The 18,910-nt window shown below is 44.5% G+C and overlaps 1 protein-coding gene across 10 annotated transcripts in view; it reads right to left on the reverse strand.

Annotated features, from left to right (window-relative positions):
* ACACA (acetyl-CoA carboxylase alpha) overlaps positions 1-18,910 on the reverse strand; it is a 318,070-nt gene that overhangs the window by 149,578 nt on the left and 149,582 nt on the right. For all 10 annotated transcript variants that reach the window (XM_008271159.4, XM_008271164.4, XM_051824672.2 and 7 more), the window contains 9 exons: positions 16,921-17,002; positions 16,389-16,534; positions 15,487-15,637; positions 12,468-12,602; positions 11,994-12,140; positions 11,107-11,295; positions 10,522-10,622; positions 9,375-9,463; positions 761-885 (listed from right to left, as the gene is read on the reverse strand). In XM_008271159.4, the coding sequence (XP_008269381.2) occupies positions 761-885; positions 9,375-9,463; positions 10,522-10,622; positions 11,107-11,295; positions 11,994-12,140; positions 12,468-12,602; positions 15,487-15,637; positions 16,389-16,534; positions 16,921-17,002 (1,165 nt within the window). The remainder of the gene's footprint in view (positions 1-760; positions 886-9,374; positions 9,464-10,521; positions 10,623-11,106; positions 11,296-11,993; positions 12,141-12,467; positions 12,603-15,486; positions 15,638-16,388; positions 16,535-16,920; positions 17,003-18,910) is intronic.

Below are 18,910 nucleotides of genomic sequence, written 5' to 3' on the forward strand. Positions count from 1 at the left end.
TTTGGTGAGAGCATTACCAGACTTCTAACAGTTCTGCTTTTTTCCCCACTAAGTTTTTGATATGAAAGCCACTGCTTGCATCTACAAAATAAATAAGGGTTAAAGTAAGAAGTAGACTGGCTAGGTAAAATTATGTTTTTTTAAAAGATGTATTTGTTTATTTGAAAGGCAGAGTTTCAAAGAGGGGGGGGAAGGAGAGACAAACAGAGATCTTTCATCTGCTGGTTCACTCCCAGATGGGCCAGGGCAAAGCTAGGAGCCTGGAACTCAATCCAAGTCTCCCATGTGGGTGGCAGGGACCCAAGTACTTGAGTCATTCTCTGCTTGTTTCCTAGGCACATTAGCAGGGAGCTGGATCAGGAGCAAAGAAGCCAGGATATGAACCTGTGCTCATATGGGATGCCAGCCTTGCAGTAAGCAGCTTACTCAGCTATGCCATGCTGGCTCCAAGACTAAATTTGAAAGATACCATTATGATGATAACAGGAATGAAGAAGCCCAAGGCATTTGTTGAGTCGAGATTTGAGTTCTTGTGCAATATTACATGCAGAGTAGCCAGAATAGTTTCTTCCTAACTGGAAAGTCCCTTCTTATCAAGAACAAAGGTAAACATAAGAAATTGTTAATCCACAACCCAAGACCTACTCATCCCATAATTATGAAAGACGGTACTTTTCTCTCCCATCACAGCCATCAGAAAGAAGAAATAATTTACGCACATCACAAACCATCCTCACAAATTTTAGGAAATGGTACTCACAATAAGCATAGTAACCAGAAGATTCTTCTTGGTGACTTGAGCATGAGAGAAGATGTAGTTCAAGACAGTGTTCATGTCACTTTTGTTCTCCTCCCGAAGGGCAAACACACATTTGTCATAGTGACCTGCAAGCAACAAAAAGAATTGGTTCTCAGCCATGTATGAAGGTTCATATTTACGTGCTATTTGTTTGTTTTTAATGTCAACTGGTAAGCAAGAATTTTCTTAGATGGAAGCTGGCAGTGTAGTTGACTAAATGGAACACTGAACAAGAAGTCAGGCATCTGGACCTAAGACCTGGGCTCAAGGCCTAGCTCTTAGCAACTTCTATGTGCCTGTGGGCAAATGATTTGACTTCTCCAGGCCTCAATTTCATTATATTAAAAAAATCAGGCAGATGGGTGGGCCTTAAAGACAGAGGGGTTGTGAATAACTCTATCCCTCTCTTATGTTAAACTCCCTCATTTAGCTTCCTGGAATGATTTCTTTAGAAGATAGGATTCTGCTGTTTAAGAAGAAATGTCAATACCCTTACACTGGTGACCTTTAAGCTCTACCCCAGTGTGAGATTCTCACTCCATGTTTGACTTGCTGAGAAGATTCTACTCAAACTTGGAGCAACAGTTTTAGCGCAAGAAATAAAACCACACCAAATTTATCAGTATCCACGAGAAGTGTGACTGTTAGCTCTGCAATCAACATTTTCCACATGACGCCACAGAACAGCTAAGCAATGAATGCCTAAGAATCGCAAATCAAAACCCAGGTACAGATCAAGGAGAACCTTGTGTTAAGTGAGAAGGTCTGCAGGGAGACTCTGCTGCTCATACTTTCACTGGGCTTCCAGAAGGCCTCCAGGGGCAGGGCAATTCTGAGTAAGAAAGTGGTATTTTGCAATACAAGTATCAACTTCAGCTACACTGTAGTGACATCTACATGAAGGGGTACAAGTGGGGCCAGTGTTGTGGCCCAGCAGGTTAAGCCACTATCTGTGATGAAGGCATCCCGTATCAGCACCTGTTCCAATCCCGGCTGCTCCACTTCAGATCCAGCTCCCTGCTAACATACCTCGGAAGGCAGTGGAAAATATACTTGGGTCCCTGCCATCCATGTGGGAGACCCAGAGTTCCAGGCTCCCAGTTTTGGCCTGGCCATTGTAGCCACTGAAGAGTGAACCAGCAGATGAAGATCTGTCTCTCTCCCTCTCCCTGTAACTCTGCCTTTCTAATAAATATATCTTTAAAAGGGGGTGGGGGTAGGGATACAGGTAATATTCAGTTTATCACAAAACAGCTTACCTCAGAAGTAAGTTTCAAAATAAAGAATTTGTGTTTGAATGTTCTCAAGGGTCAGGATTTTAAGAAATCATGAAAACACTACAGGATCATCACCTCAGTTCATATCTCTTGTTGAGCTACAAACCAGAACAGTGGTCTCCAAACTGCATTTTCATGGTTCCCTAGAATACTGGGCACACTTGAGAAGCAACTCTACTTTTATTTGTTCTAAATATTCAAGATCAACATATGCATTTTTTCAAGATAAAACTAAAATAGTTTTGAAATCAAAACAGTGGACTGCAGTTATCTAGAGAGCTGCCAGTTTCATTAAAAAAAAAAAAAAAAAAAAAAACCTGGCCGGCGCCGCGGCTCACTAGGCTAATCCTCCGCCTAGCGGCGCCGGCACACCGGGTTCTAGTCCCGGTTGGGGCGCCGGATTCTGTCCCGGTTGCCCCTCTTCCAGGCCAGCCCTCTGCTGTGGCCAGGGAGTGCAGTGGAGGATGGCCCAGGTGCTTGGGCCCTGCACCCCATGGGAGACCAGGAAAAGCACCTGGCTCCTGGCTCCTGCCATCGGATCAGCGCGGTGCACCGGCCGCAGCGCGCCAGCCGCGGCAGCCATTGGAGGGTGAACCAACGGCAAAAGGAAGACCTTTCTCTCTGTCTCTCTCTCTCACTGTCCACTCTGCCTGTCAAAAAAAAAAAAAACCTTAGAACAATGGAGACTATTAAAAAACTGGTTGTCCTATATAAAGTCATATTTTCCTCCAAAAACATTTAGTGTTAAAGTGACAGTAGAAACATATTCTGGCAGTAGGAATTATTGTTATCATTTTAAATAGTTATTTATTTTATTTGCAAGGCAGAGTTAACAGAGATAAGAAGAGACAGAGAAATCTTCCATCTGCTGGTTCACTCCCCAGATGGCCACATCAGCTGGGACTGGGCCAGGTCAAGGCCAGCAGCCAGGAGCTTTGTCTCCCACATGGGTGCAGGGGCCCAAGCACTGGGCAATCTTCCGCTGCCTTCCCAGGTGCATTAGCAGGGAGCTGGATTGGAAATGGAGCCACTGGGACTGGAATCATGGCCCATGTGCAGACAGCAGTTTAATCCACTGTGCCACAGCGCAGGCCCCCCCACCCAATAATTCCAACAGGAATTATTGAAACCAGGTGAAATAAGAATATACTGAACCAGGGTAGAGGTAGTCACTGACAGAAAGCAATTAATACGAAGTGTTACCTCTTTTAAAACTTTTAATTGTGGGGGTTGGCGCCGTGGCTCACTTGGTTAATTCTCCGCCTGTGGCGCTGGCATCCCATATGGGCACCGGGTTCTAGTCCCAGTTGCTCCTTTTCCAGTCCAGCTCTCTGCTGTGGCCCAGGAAGGCAGTGGAGGATGGCCCAAGTGCTTGGGCCCTGTACTCGCATGGGAGACCAGGAAGAAGCACCTGGCTCCTGGCTTCGGATTGGCACAGCGCCAGCCGCAGCAGCCATTTGGGGAGTGAACCAACGGAAGGAAGACCTTTCTCTCTGACACAGAGTTATACAGTGAGAGAAAGACAAATAAATTAAAAAAAAAAAACTTTTAATTGTGAAATATATACATAGAGTAGATAAAATACATAAAAGCTAGAAATCAATAAATATCGATGTGTTACTTGAACATACCTGCCAAGTTTTAAGGGAACATGTTCATGAGTAGGCACTGTGTCCAGTTAAGATGCCCACATCCCATAAAAGAGTGTCGATTTTTTTTTAAAATATTTATTTATTTTTTACTTGAGAGTCAGAGTTACACTGGGAGAGGGAGAGGGAGAGGGAGAGGGAGAGGGAGAGGGAGAGGAGGAGAGGGAGAGGAGGAGAGGGAGAGGAGGAGAGGGAGAGGAGGAGAGGGAGAGGAGGAGAGGGAGAGGAGGAGAGGGAGAGGGAGAGGGAGAGGGAGAGGGAGAGGGAGAGGGAGAGGGAGAGGGAGAGGTCGGCCAGAGCCACGCTAATCCGAAGCCAGGAGCCAGGAGCTTCTTCCAGGCCTCCCATGCAGGTGCAGGGGCCCAAGGACTTGGGCCATCTTCTGCTGCTTTCCCAGGCCATAGCAGAGAGCTGGATTGGAGCAGCTAGGACTAGAACCAGCGCCCATATGGGATGCCGGAGCTTCAGGCCAGGGCGTTAACCCGCTGCAGCAAAGCACCGGCCCCAAGAGTGCGATTTGAGCCTCAGCTACACTGCTCATTTAGCTTCTTGCTAATGTGCCTCGGAGGCAGCGGGTGATGGATGGTCAAGCACTTTAGTCTCTGCCACCCACATGGGGGTTTGGATGGAGTTCTTGGCTTCTGGCTTCAGTCTGGGCCAGCCCAGGCTGTTGTACCAAGTTTTGGCCATGTAGAAAGTCAATTAGTAGATTTTCTGTCTCTCCCTCTCTGTCACTCTGCCTTTCAAATAAATAAATATATCTTAAAAAACAAACAAACGACCACATCTTCAGTATCTTTGGATTCCTCTAGGTGTTCCTCCTCAGAAAGAATCACCAGGTCATATTTCATGTTAATCATTCTTTTGCTTTCCTTTACATTTACCAGCACAATAAAAACAGTTTAATTTTTCCTGTTTCTGGACTTGAGAAAAATAGAATTACTGTATATGGATTCCTCTTTAAAAAAAAAAGATCACTTACTTGAAAGTCAGAGTTACACAGAGAGAAGAGGAGAGGCAGGCAGTGGCTTTACCCACTACACCACAGCACCGGCCACTGTACATGGACTCTTCTGTACCTTAGTGTTTTCCCTCAACATTCTATTTTTATGATCCATCCTTTTCTTCATATGTGTACCTTGGTTCATCCATTTTCACTGCTTTATACAAATGTACTACAGGAATATACAAGAATTCAACGATCTATTTTAGATTATTTCCTGTCTTTTTGCTATTATGAACAGTGCTGCCACAGCCAGTCCTATATATGTCTCCTAATAAATATGTGCAAGAGTTCCTCTAGAGTGTATTATACAGGAATGAAATTTCTAGGTTGAAGAGTGTAAGTTCAGCTTTATCAGATATTGACAAACTGTTTTCTGAGGTGGTTCTACCAACTTGCACTTAAGAAGCAGTGAAAGATAAAGATGTGATTTTTGAACTTCTACCAATTTCATATGGTTTTGACTCACATTCCCCTAAACAGTAATGGACTAAGCACAGTTTTGTAAATTTATAGATTATGTCTGATTTGTATTCTGTGAAATTTCATTTAACTCTTGTGTCCATTATTCTATTAGATTGTCCTTACTGATTCATAGTTCTCTAGATACTAATCCTTTGTTAGGCGTGTATTCTGTAAATATCTTGTTATCTTTAGTCTCTTTTGGTGTATTTTGATGGATGCAAGTTCCTAACTGAGACTGAATTAATCAGCCTCATCCTATAGAGCTTGTGTGTGCTGCAACAAAACTGGCTCTACCATGAGGTCATGAAAATAATCTCCCAAAGGAGCTGGAGTTTTGGCACAGTGGGTTGAGCCACTGCCTGCAATGCTGCAACTTGTATTACTATACAGGTTTGAGTTTGAGTCCTGGCTGCTCTGCTTCTGATCCAGCTCCCAGCTAATACACCTGAGAAGGCAGTGGATGATGGCCCAGGTACCTGGGACCTTGCCACTTACGTGGGAAACCCAGATGGAGTTCTAGGCTTCTGATTTCTGCTGACCTACCCCTGGTCTTTGTGGCCATTTGGGTAGTGAACCAGCAGATGGAAGATCTCGCACTCTCTGTGTCACTCTGCCTTTCAAATAGATAAACAATTAAAAAAAAAATTCTACTGGGGCCGGTGCTGTGGTATAGTAGGTTAAGCATCCACCTGTGGCAGTGGCAGACCACATGGGTGCCGGTTTCAGTCCTAGCTGCTCTACTTCCAATCCTGGCTGCTACACCCCCTGCTGATGGCCCAGGAAAGAAGTAGAAATGGCCCAAGCGCATGGGTCTTTGCATCTATGTTTGACCTGGAAGAAGCTCCTGGCTTCAGATCAGCCCAGCTCTGGCTGTTGTGCTCATTTGGGGAGTAAACCAACAGATGGAAGACCTTTCTCTCTGTCTCTTCCTCTGTCTGTAACTCTGCCTCTCAAGTAAAAAAATAAATCTTTAAAAATATATTCTACTAAAACTTTAATAGCTTTGCATCTTTGGTGTTTAAATATTTAATTCATCTAAAATGTATTTGTATATATAGGGTTTAAGATACAGACCCAATTCTACTTTTTTTTAAAAAGATTTATTTTATTTATTTGAAAGAGTTACAAAGAGAGAGGAGAGGCAGAGAGAGAGGTCTTCCATCCACTGGTTCACTCCTCAGATGGCTGCAACGGCCAGAGCTGCGCTGAAGCCAGGAGTCAGGAGCTTCTTCTGGGTCTCCCAAACAGGTGAAGGGCCCAAGGACTACTGCTTTCCCAGGCCATAACAGAGAGGTGGATGGGAAAAGGAGCAGCTGGGACTAGAACCAGTGCCCATTTGGGATGCCAGCATTTCAGGCCAGGGCTTTAACCCGCTGCATCTCAGCTCCAGCCCCTCTTCTTTTGGTTTTCTAAGCGTTTGTCCCAGTATCACTGAAAAAGGTTATCCTCTTCTCACGATCTACAATGCTTGCTCTCATAAAATGAGTTTTCACTATGTGTGATCTGTTTCTGGGAATTATGTTATACTGATCTATAACATCTGTCCCAATTCCAATATCACAATTTTTGCTTAAATTAATGTGATTTATACTAAACCTTGATAATTGGGCAAATCTTTTCACTTTGTATTTTGTGGACTTTTCTTGGTTATTGTGAGGTTCTTCTTTGATATAAATTTTACAATGAGTTCAACAATTCTACAAAACACCCTACTAAGATTTTTAGTGTAATATCAGTGATTCTTCAAACAAAATTAAGGGAGGACCCACACTTTTGTAATACAGGATATTTCTAAGACTCCGATATGTTACTCAGATCTTCTTCACCATAACTCACAAAGTGGGGGGCAAAATTTTCTCAAAAAAGGCTTGTACATTTTTTGTTGTATTTATTCCTTTGTATTTCATATTTTTAGTAGCTAATTTTCTTTTTAAAAGATTTATTTATTTATTTGAAAGTCAGAGTTAGAGAGAGGGAAATAGAGAAAGAAATCGTTTATCTGCTGGTTCACTCCACAGATGGCTGCAATGCTCAGTGCTGGGCCAGGCTGAAGCCCAGAACCAGAAGCTTCATCTGGGTTTTCCACGTGGGTAGCAGGGGCCCAAACAGTTGGGCATGTTAGCAGGTAGCTGGATCAGAAATGGAGCAGCCAGGAGTCGAACCAGCACCCATGTGGGATGGCATTCCAGGTAGCACTTATTCCACTAAGCCACAACACAGGCTTGATAGTTTATTTAAAAAATGTATTTGAGGGGCCGGCATTGTGGCATAATGGATAAAGCCACTGCCTGCAACAGTGGCATCCCATATGGACTCCAGTTCAAGTCGCAGTGCTCCACTTCCAATCCAGCTCCCTACTAATGCACCTGGGGATTTAGCGAAAGGCAGCCCAAGTGCTTGGGCCCTTACCACCCATGTGGGAGACCCAGAAGAAGCTCTTGGCTTTGGCCTGGCCCAGTCCTGGCTGTTGTGGTTATTTGGGGAGTAAACCGAGGATGGAGTATCTCTCTCTCTCTCTCAGTAACTCTGCTTTTCAAATAAATAAATAATTTAAAAAAATTGTCCTGTAGACTTTTTATGGGTCCCAATTGCAAGATTTAAAAAGTTCTATTTCATTCTTAGTTTCCAAGAGTTTATCAGGAATGGATGTTAATTTTTTTCAGTGGGCTGGCGCTGTGGCATAGCCACTGCCTGCAGTGCTGGCATCCCATATGGGCGTGGGTTCAAGTTCCGGCTGCTCCACTTCTGATCCAGCTCTCTGCTATGGCCTGGGAAAGCAGTAGAAGATGGCTCAAGTCCTTGGGCCCCTGTACCTGTATGGGAGACCTGGAGGAATTTCCTGTCTCTTGGCTTCAGATCTGCACAGTTCCAGCCACTGGCAATCTGGAGAGTGAACCCTCAGATGGAAGACCTCTCTCTTTCTCTCTCTCTCTCTCTCTCTCTCTCTCCTTTTGTCTCTCTGTAACTCTGTCTTTCAAATAAAAAAATAAATCTTAAAATAAAAAATGTTGTCAAATGCTTTCCTTCTCATATCTTAAGATAATGAACATGTTTCTTCCTCCTTCAAGCTATTAAACTACATCAACTGATCTTCCTCAATTTAATCAACTTTGCATTAGAGTGATAAAGCCAATTTGGTTGTAACGTATTATTTTGTACACTGCTGGCTTCAGTTTGCTCATACCTGGCTGAGGATTTTTGCTGGTCAAGAATGGCAGAGTCATCTTTTAAAGGATATAAAAGGGAGCAGAACAGATTAAAAAAAAACAAAAACAAAAACAAAAAAAACCTGGGGTTATTGTTTCAAATTCTGTGGTGTCTCACTGCCATCTTGTGGCAGGAAGCAGTATCAGCAGTACATCCCTTTAAAATCTCACCCAAGGTACAGGTATTTACACCTGTGTGTACATCACTTAGTGAAGATCTTCAGAGAAAGCCACGGGTAGATTTCACCTAAATGACATACTAACAAGTACTGGAAAACAGAAATCCTTCCTAGATGCCTGTGGCTCAGTCTGTGAGTTAGCTCCTGAAAGAAAATAGCCATGGAATTGCAACATAAGCCTAGTCAAGCCCCAACCAACTCCCACTACACAGGGAATATTAATCTCCACTACAAATGATATCCTAGCCCTTCCCCAGAAGCATCTCACATTTAGTTTCACCAAGCTGTGCTTTGTTGTTTTGTCTTTGGCACAATCGGGATATGAAGGCTTAGTGGTTTGTGTTTTTTTTTTTTTTTGGTTTGGTTTGGTTTTTTCTTACATTCGTTATTTATTTGAAAGGCAGAATTAAAGATTTCCACCCACTGGTTCAACTGCCTGAACTGGGCCAATCCAAAGCCAGGAACTTCTTCCACGTCTCCCATGTGGGTGTAGAGGCCCAAACACTTGGGCCATCTTGCGCTGCTTTCCCAGGTACATTAGCGGGGACCTGGATCTGAAGTGGAGCAGCCAGGACTCAAACTGACGACCATATGGGATGCCAGCAGAGCAGGTGGAGGCTTTACCCACTATGCCACAGTGCCAGCCCCTGGCAGGCTTAGTTTTTAAGAGACATGGTAAAAGGAAGAAGAGTTTGTTGACGGGAAGTGCTGGTGAGCAGACAAACTGGTTTAGCTCTGTCCATTCTGATAGAGACAGCTTGGGTTGGTCACCTGATTGGAATCTTCGAAGGCTTACCATTCTGGAATTGTGTCTCCACTCGCAGGTACTGCCGGAGCAGATCCATCACCACTGCCTTCATGTGGCCTCGGATGCCACTTCGGTACCTAGGCACACAGAAAGAGTCTCCACTGAAAAACATGATAGGCCAACAATACTGCTAAATAATAACCTATTAAATAATAAATCTAGCGGCCAAGTTTACTTTCCTTTTTCTTTCTTTCCTTTTTTTTTTGACAAGCAGTTAGTGAAAGAGAGAGAGACAGAGAGAAAGGTCTTCCTTTTTCCGTTGGTTCACCCCCCCAAGTGGCCGCTATGGCCAGCGTGTTGCGGCCAGCGCACTGCACCGATCTGAAGCCAGGAGCCAAGTGCTTCTTCCTGGTCTCCCATGGGGTGCAGGGCCCAAGCACTTGGGCCATCCTCCACTGCACTCCCAGGCCACAGCAGAGAGCTGGACTGGAAGAGGGGCAACCGGGACAGAATCCGGTGCCCTAACCAGGACTAGAACCCGGGGTGCCAGCACCACAGGCGGAGGATTAACCTAGTGAGCCGCGGCGCTGGCCATGGGTCAAGTTTACTTTCTAGACTTTCCACTGAACTGCTTTTCCTTAAATACAGGGCAAAGACATGGGCCAATGCAGAATCAACTAACCAGAATAATGTAAATTATTAGCTCCAAAGAAATCTTGCTAACGACAAGATGTTTTAATATATAAAGTAAAAAAGGAAAACAAAACCAAACAAACCTTCATAATTCTACCTAACGACACTTTGATTCAGTTCCTACTACTGAGGAGGAATTACTACCACACCACTGAAATGGCTAAGTGGTCTCCTGTTCTAAGTACCGTGAAGCTGAAAACCTTTTGTGAGCATCTGACACAGCACTCAGTTCCATAATCTAAGAAACAATGTCATACTGCACCCTGTGCCCCAGCACCATCATCAAACTGCGAGGAAAAAGCAAACAACAAAACATCTATGCCTAGTAAGCCACAGGAACAAGGCAGAATAGTAAGAAGTCACTGGCAATACTGAGTATGAGCGTTAGGTTAGTACTTCCAGAGACACAGTCAAACCTGAAGGAAATCTCTTTGTGGGCACTTAAAGGAAAGGAAGGCACGGCTATGGGAGGGGCTGAGCAGCCAGAGTCACATGTAGCTACCTCTGCACCAGCTGGACAATGCTCTGTGTGTTCATGAAGAAGACCTCCCGTTCAGACTTCCGGTTCAGTGTGGCTGCATGGCTATCCAGGATGTTGGCAATCTAAGGCATGAGAAAGAGAAACAAATGAAGCTCAACCCAACCAAGGGACCCAAGACATCAGCCTTCATAGCATCACAGCAGCACTCTTCTTAGTGATGACATGACAATTCCCACCTTTCACATGTTGCAGGAGCTTGAAGTCACCGGACATAGTTTAGGGGCGATGCTAAGGAAGCAAGCAACTCATCTCTTTTCACCCTTTCCTGGATTGACTGAGGACTGTATCACAAAACTACCATCTCACAGAGGCTCTGGCAGGCAAGAATTGTTTAAGGCCAGGATGCAAACCTTGCTCCCGACTTGCCACGCCCTCCCAAGATGTGACTCTGCTTTACAAGCCAGGGGAAAGCATGTCGCTGAGTAGTAAGAAGTTTCTGATTACAACATTGAGACAGGAAGGAGGAGCCAAAGAAACAGGATCCAACAAGCTAACTCCAGTATTGGTAGCCAGTGGAAAATAATGACAGTGCTACCCTGTAAATACCTGCTGGCTGGGAAACTGACAGAGGACTGATGTGATGTTGCTAGCATACTGAGCCATTTCCTTCTTAATGGACTTCTCCACATTGAGGGGTATGCGGCCGGAGACACTGGTCATGATATCTTGTAATTCTAGGAGAGGCAAGGAAGGATCTCTGAGGGTCTTCATCAACCGTTCTACCCAGCCCTTTACCTGAGAAGAAAGAAACGATCAAATAGGATTCAAATTTAATAGTTTTCCCCCCAAATATATATATCTAAATTCACTATCATATAGTACTTACTTTGAAATTGCAATGCATCTAACACTGCCCCTATTCTGTGATCTAAAAAAGGAATAATCCCAATTAAATGTGAAGTCTATCAAGCAAACTAAGAAGTAAGGATTTAAAGACTTCAAATCCCACAACTAAAGGTGGGAAAAAAGGGTGGGCATTTGGCACAATGGTTAAGATGCTACATGAGATACGCATAACCCCCATCTGAGTACCCAGATTAAAGTCCAGGCGCTGCTTCTGACTCCAGCTTCCTCTATGCACACACTGGGAGGCAGTGGAGATGGCACCAGTAGCTGGTTCCCGGTGAGCCACATGGGAGACCCACAGCCTAGCCCACCCCCAGCTGTTGTTTGGGGAGTGAAACAGTGGATGGGAGCTCTTTCTGTCTGTCTCTGTCTCTCTGCTTTTCAAATAAATGAAAAAAAAAAAAAAGAAGAAAACAGAAAAAAAAACCACTTTTTTGTTTTAGATAATATACATTTAAAAAAAATAAGGTAGGAGAAAGTTCTAAGCCAAACAGCTTTCTTTCTCTCCCTCTTAGAACACCCTTCCCACTGTTCTGCAGCTGAGAGTCCTGTGCGTCTGTCGCTTCCCTGGAAGCTGTGAGGCATACCTTGCTGCTGAAGAAAGGGTCAGGAAGGCAGTAGCCATTCATCACGTTAACCAGGTTATCCAGCACGTAGTGGAACACTCGATGGAGCTTCTCGCCGCGCAGCGCTGTGCTCTGGATCTGCGGCAGGCTGCCTGTGTGAAGCTCCGCCTGTCAATCCCAACGACAGAGCAAGTCAGCTCTTACCCTCGATTCTGGGTACAACCACACCTTTGTGACTTAGAGTCATCCTTCAAACTCCAGACAGCCCCTCACCACACCCAACTACCAGGACAGAAGTCAGTGGAGCAAATTAGTTTGAGTACCATATTCTTGCAAATTCTAGTTCTATGATACTATACTATAGGTACAAACAGAAGGCATGAGATTAGAATAATAATTAAAAAAAAAAAAAACTGGCGAAGCAAGCACTGAAATCACTTGCTCTGCCCCAAATTACAACCTTCTTCAGCTCTTGGAGAGTACCTTGTCCCTCACCTGCTGAACCTTGCTGGGGTTATCCAACTGCATTTTGGCTATGACACAACCAGGATCAAGAGCTGCTCCTGGTCGCTTGACATAATGGATACAGCCAGATTCTGCAGCTGTTAAGGTCATCACCATCTTCATCACCTATAGTAAAAAATACAGAATGAGAGTCTTGACCTCTATTAACAAAGATGAAGAATTTCAAGAAGCCAGGCTTTCTCCCACCACCTAACTTGGAGTACACTTAATGCAACCCAGAGAAATGGGACTCTATCAAATCTAGGGCTACCTAAGCAGACAGAAACTTTGTCAGGAGCTAACTTGGAGGATTAGTAATGGCTACTGAGGGGCTGGTGCTGTGACTCAGGTTAAGCCTCTGCCTGCAGCAGTTTGTGCCCGGCTGCTCCTCTTCCCAACCAGCTCTCTGCTAATGAATGGCCTGGGAAAGCAGTGGAAGATGTCCAAGTGCTTGGGCCTCTGCACCCCCGTGGAGACCTGGAAGAAGCTCCTGGCTTCAGATCAGCCCAGCTCTGGCCATTGTGACCATCTGGAGAGTGAACCAGTGGATGGAAGACTTTACTCTTTGTCTCTCCCTCTGTATGTAACTCCACCTCTCAAATAAATAAATAAATAAATGTTATAGGGCCGGCACTGTGGCACAGTGCACTGCAGCACTGACATCCAATATGGGTGCCGGTTTGAGTCCTGGCTGTTCCTCTTCCCATCTAGCTCTCTGCTATGGCCTGGGAAAGTAGTAGAAGATGGCCCAACTCCTTGGGCCCCTGCACCCATGTGAAAGACCTGGAAGAAGCTCCTGGCTCCTGGCTTTGGTTCAGCTCAGCTCTGGCCATTGCAGTCATTTGGGGAGTGAACCAGCAGAATGGAAGACCGATCTATCTCTCTGGCTCTACCTCTCTCTGTAATTGTTTTCCAAATAAATAAAATAAATCTTAAAAAAATTATAAAAGAATTTAAAAAATAAGTTACCCAAACTTCCTGTTTCTAATTTTTAAATGCATCTTACCAGTTTGTGATTTTGCTTGTTTGATACCTAGAAAGGAGGAACTGAGCCTCCTCATCCCAGTGAAGCTAGATGTTCACTTTCGGTCTGCCTCCCTGAGGCATCCCTGCTACAACCTCAGGGTTATTCTTTACTACTTTTCCTCCTCTACCTACCAATTAGCAACCTCTGCCAAGCATTTCTTCTAAACCTCGCTCAAAACCTTCCTTTCCTGCCATGCCTCTGGTGTAGACCCTCACCATTGCTAGCCTGGAGTACTTCAGACACCTAAGATGTTTCCCTACCTGCTCCACACCTACAGAAAGCTCACTGAGAGCAATCATTCAAGAGCCGAAATCTCGTCCTATCACTTTTCCAATTAAAATTCCTTCAACAATTTCCCACGGCCTCCAGGCCAGTCTGAACTTACTAGTATGGCTTATCAGATCCTTCAAGACCTCAAACAGCATCTTTAGCATTTTTGTTTGCTACTCCCTACTAAACTTTAATCTATTTTCCAGCAGTATCAACATATACTTGGAGTTCCTTAAATACACCATAATCTCTTTTCTGTACCTGCTACTCCTTCAAGTTAAAAAAAAAAATTATTTATTTGAAAGGCAGAGAGAGAGAGGGAGAGACAGGCAGAGAATGCCTATGGGCTGATTCACTCCCCAGAATGGCCACAATAGCTGGGCCAGGCCAAAGCCAGGAGCCAGGTCTCCCATGTGGGTGGCAGGGCTCCAAGTACTTGGGCCATCTTCCATTGCCTTCCTAGGACAATAGCAGGGAACTGGATTGGAAGTGGAGCAGCTGGGACTCAAAAACCAGCACTTGGACAGGGAATGTTGGTATCACAAAGTGTGGCTTCACCTGTGCACGACACTGGCTCCCATCCTTCAGCTTTAAACCTTCCCTGCCCTACTTCACCTGATCTGCTACTACCTATTTTTAAAACTAAGAGCAGGGGCCGTTGCTGTGGCACAGCAGGTTAACACCCTGGCCTGAAGCGCTGGCATCCCATATGGACGCCGGTTCTAGTCCCGGCTGCTCCTCTTCCCATCCAACTCTCTGCTATGGCCCAGGAAAGCAGTAGAAGATGGCCCAAGTCCTTGGACCCCTGTACCTGCATGGGAGACCGGGAAGAAGCTCCTGGCTTCGGATCAGCACAGCTCCGGCCGTTGCGGCCAATTGGGGAGTGAACCAGAGGATGGAAGACTTCTCTGTTTGTCTCTACCTCCCTCTGTAACTCTGTCTTTCAAATAAATTTAAAAATAAACTAAGAGCAAGTGTTTCTGCTTTCAGGGTTTCTTCCCTTACTGTACACTCTACCTTTTATTTTTAAATTTTGTTTATTTGAGAGGTAGAGTTACAGACAGAGAAGGGAGAGACAGAGAAAAAAATCTTCAATCTGCTGGTTCACTCCCCAAATGGCTGCAACTACCAGAGCTGAGCAGTTGTGAAGCCAGGAGCCAGGAGCTTCTTCCAGGTCTTCCACATGGGTGCAGGGCCCAAGGAGTTGGGCCATCTTCCACTGCTTTCCCAGGCCATAACAGAGAGCTAGATTAGAAGAGCAGCCAGGACTTGAACCAGCACCCATATGGGATGCTGGCACTGCAGGTGGAGGCTTTACCTGCTAAGCCACAATGCCGGCCCCTGTGCACTCTACCTTGATTTGGATTAGGTAGCCCTTCACATTCTGTGCTTAACCCCCTTAGAATGTCCATTTCATTACTGGTCAGTTTTGTGCTCTGGCTCCACCTATCATATTTTTCTGTATAACCAGCAGTCAGCACAACATCTAATATTCAATAAACGCTACTGCTTATTACCTATTTTTAGAGTTAGAGTCCTCATCTGTCAAAGAATAACTGTGAGCCTTTTGTTTCTAAAATCTTCAGGTTCATAGCTCCAATTAAGCCAACACATGTTCTTTCTATTTCTATTTCCTTTCTGTTACATTTCTGTCCTGGTCCATCCCAACCTACCCTCCCTCCCACATCCTGACAGCCGGTTCACTTCCCTGACCTCAATCTCAGCATAGCACTGCCCAGCAAACACGTGGCCTCCGTCCTCCACAATGTACTGGATTAACTTCCCAGCCGAAGGTGAGCGCATCACCGAAGGGTCATTTTCCTTCTCAAACACACAGGTTTTATTGCCAATCGTGATGCGGTATCTAGGAGACAGGTAGGAGTAAGCAAGCGAATAGTGCCTCATGGTATAAAGGAAAAAGGTAGAATACATCAATCTCAAAAGAAAAATGACCTGAAAACTTCTTTACACATACACACACACACAATGTCCATCCCATTTTGGTTATAATGCTAGGTAAAAATTTCCTCCAGTAAGGCTAAGATTAAATAAATTATGGTACATTGCTATAGTGGAATACTACACAACCATTAAAAAGAACAGGCACCTCTATAAAAACAAATACAAAGATGATGATGATGTAATAAGCAACAATTCTATGTTTTAGGCAATGTTCTTAATGTATCAGTTCACTCAAGTTTCAGAACACTATCCTTTGTACTGAGTATTCTACAATATACATTAAAGGAAATAATCTGCAGACAGTGTATAAAGGATATTTTTGTTTGTGTAAGCATAAAGGAAAATTCAGTATGTGCATACATGTACCTTGAATATACAGATAAAATTCCTACAAAAATACAGAGGAACAGTGGTTGCTTATAAAGACAGGAATTATTTTTCATTGTCCACCTATTATAGTGGTAGGGAGACATGGTTTTAATTGTAAATATTTGTGCATCACTCAAGTTTTTGATAAGTACATGTTCTTTTTGGTTTTTGGTAAGTTAAAAATGAATACCAAAGCAGTCCTGGAAAAATACTGAGAACTAGTGACTAATAAGAGAAAAAAACTGACACAATCACGAGCAAACAGACCTCAGAGTGCCACTCACCTATCCACTTCCTCCTTCATGTATGTTGTGTAACTGCTGCCGTCGTAGGACAGGAGCAGACCCCCATCACTGAGCCTGTGCACATCCACCTCCACACAGGAGCCATTCATGATGACCACGTAGGAGTTGGGAGACTGGCGCGTCACCTGCAGCGCAAAAGAACCAAAACGGGTGATTCAGTGAGTCCTTCCAGGTGGCTCCACACAAAATCTCCGTACTTAACAATGCTCTAAGGAGGAAAGTCGTCAATGTCACTGGGATGGATAACTCAGTCCCACTGCAAGCACACCGGGCTGCTTCTGTTGCTTCTCCCTGTCCCCCCTTTATCTTGTATTGGTATATGTGAAACAACTAAGATTTTCATAGAATCATCAAATATGGTTTCAGGTTATTGACACAAATAAAAAAGTAATTTCACTAGCACTCCCATCCCTACACTAAACTGAACTTCCCCCCATCTCTTGACCTAAAGAGAATGAGCTAACAAAGAGAGACAAAAAGTAAGCTGCAGGCTTCAATGGGTTCAGCATACCTTAAGTACATACTTGACTCCCTCATAAATAAGTTCAACATCTACTGTGTTCAGAAGTGTATGAGCAGGAAGGACTTGACCCCTGAAAGAACAATGTGAAATTACTTACTCTTAGTGAACTTCCAGAGTTTATAAGGAAATCTCAGACATTAATGATTTAGCAGTTTCTGGAATATCAAAACAAACCACCTAAACACCATCTGTAAGGGACTAATCACATAAATTTTGAGTGAACCATATAACATTTGATTTTTTTAAATTATTTTTTACTTTTTGAGAGACAAGAGACAGAGAAGGTTCCCTGGTTCACTCTCTAAATGTCTGCAATGGCCAGGGCTAGACCAAAGCTAAAGTCTGGAGCTAAGAATGCATCCAGGTCTCCCATGCAGGGAACCCAATTACCTGAGCCATCATTGTTGCCTCCCAACATTTACATTGGAGAAAACTAGAGTCAGGAGCTGGAACCTTGAAGTGAACCCAAGCCCTCCTATATGGGACACAAGTGTCATATCTACCAGGCTAAACAATTACTCCTCTTAAGATTTATTTGAAAGGCAGAGTGACAAAGAGAGAGAGACAGAGACCTTCCACCTGTTGATTCATTCCCCAAATGGCCCCAACAGCTGGGGGAGGGCCATCCAGGGTTCCCACACGGTTGACAGGCACCCAAGTACTTGGGTCATCCTCTGCTGCTTTCCCAGGGACATTAGCAGAGACTTGGATTGGAAGAAGAGTAGCCAGACTTAATCCAGTGCTCACATGAGATGGCAGCCCCATGAGCAGAGGCATAACCCGCTATGCCACAAGTTCTATTTTTAATTGTGGTAAAATACATGTAACATAAAATTGACCACCTTAACAGTCTTATTTAGTTCTAGAAGTACAGTCACATTATTTTGTAACCAATCTCCAGAATCTTTTCACCTGGCAAAATCAAAACTCTACACTCAATAAAAAACTCCCATTTCTTCCTCCCTCCAGATGCTAGCAACCACCATTTAATTTGTCTTTACGAGTTTGATTATGCTTGATAACTCATATGAGTAAGACATCTAGTGTTTACCTTTTTTGTGACTGGTTTATCTCACTAAGAAAATGTCCTTAAGGTTCCTCCATGTTTTAGCATATGTCAGAATTTCCTTCCTTTTTAAGGCTCAGGATGATTTCATTGTGCGCACATGCGTGCACACGCACGCACGCGTGCACACACACACACACATTGTGTTTATCCATTCAACAATCAGTGGGTATTTGGGTTGCTTCCACCTTTTGTCTACTCTGACTAATGCTGCTATGAACATGAGTGTGTGCGTATCTCTTTGAGATTCTAATTAACGATTCTTTTGGAATACTCAGAAGTGGTACTAATGGATCATGTGGTAATTCAAGATTTAATGTTCTGCTCCCAGCTTTGGTCCCCCACCCCAAAGGACTGTAGGTATCTGGAAAGTGAATCAACAGAAGGGAATGCACTCTCTCTGTGCATTTCAAATATATAAAACTTTTGGGTTAAGCGGCCACCTGCAACACCAGGATCCCATATGGGTGCAGGTTTGAGCCCTGGCTGCTCCACTTTCAATCCAGCTCCTGTTAATGCTCGTAGGAAAGCAGCAGAAGATGGCCTATGTACTTGGGCCCCCACCACCCACATGGAAGTCCAGGCTCCTGGCATCAGCCTGATCCAGCCCCGGCTGTTGCAGCCATATGGGGAGTAAACCAGCGTGTGGAAGATCTCCCCCCAACCCTACCTCACTCTGTCTCTCCCTCTCTCTTTGTAACTCTACTTTTCAAATAATTAAAAAAATAAAATAAAATTTGGCCGGTGCCGCGGCTCACTAGGCTAATCCTCCGCCTTGCAGCGCCGGCACACCGGGTTCTAGTCCCGGTCGGGATGCCGGATTCTGTCCCGGTTGCCCCTCTTCCAGGCCAGCTCTCTGCTGTGGCCAGGGAGTGCACTGGAGGATGGCCCAACTGCTTGGGCCCTGCACCC

This window comes from Oryctolagus cuniculus, chromosome 17 (assembly GCF_964237555.1).
Source record: "Oryctolagus cuniculus chromosome 17, mOryCun1.1, whole genome shotgun sequence".
Lineage (NCBI taxonomy): Eukaryota > Metazoa > Chordata > Mammalia > Lagomorpha > Leporidae > Oryctolagus > Oryctolagus cuniculus.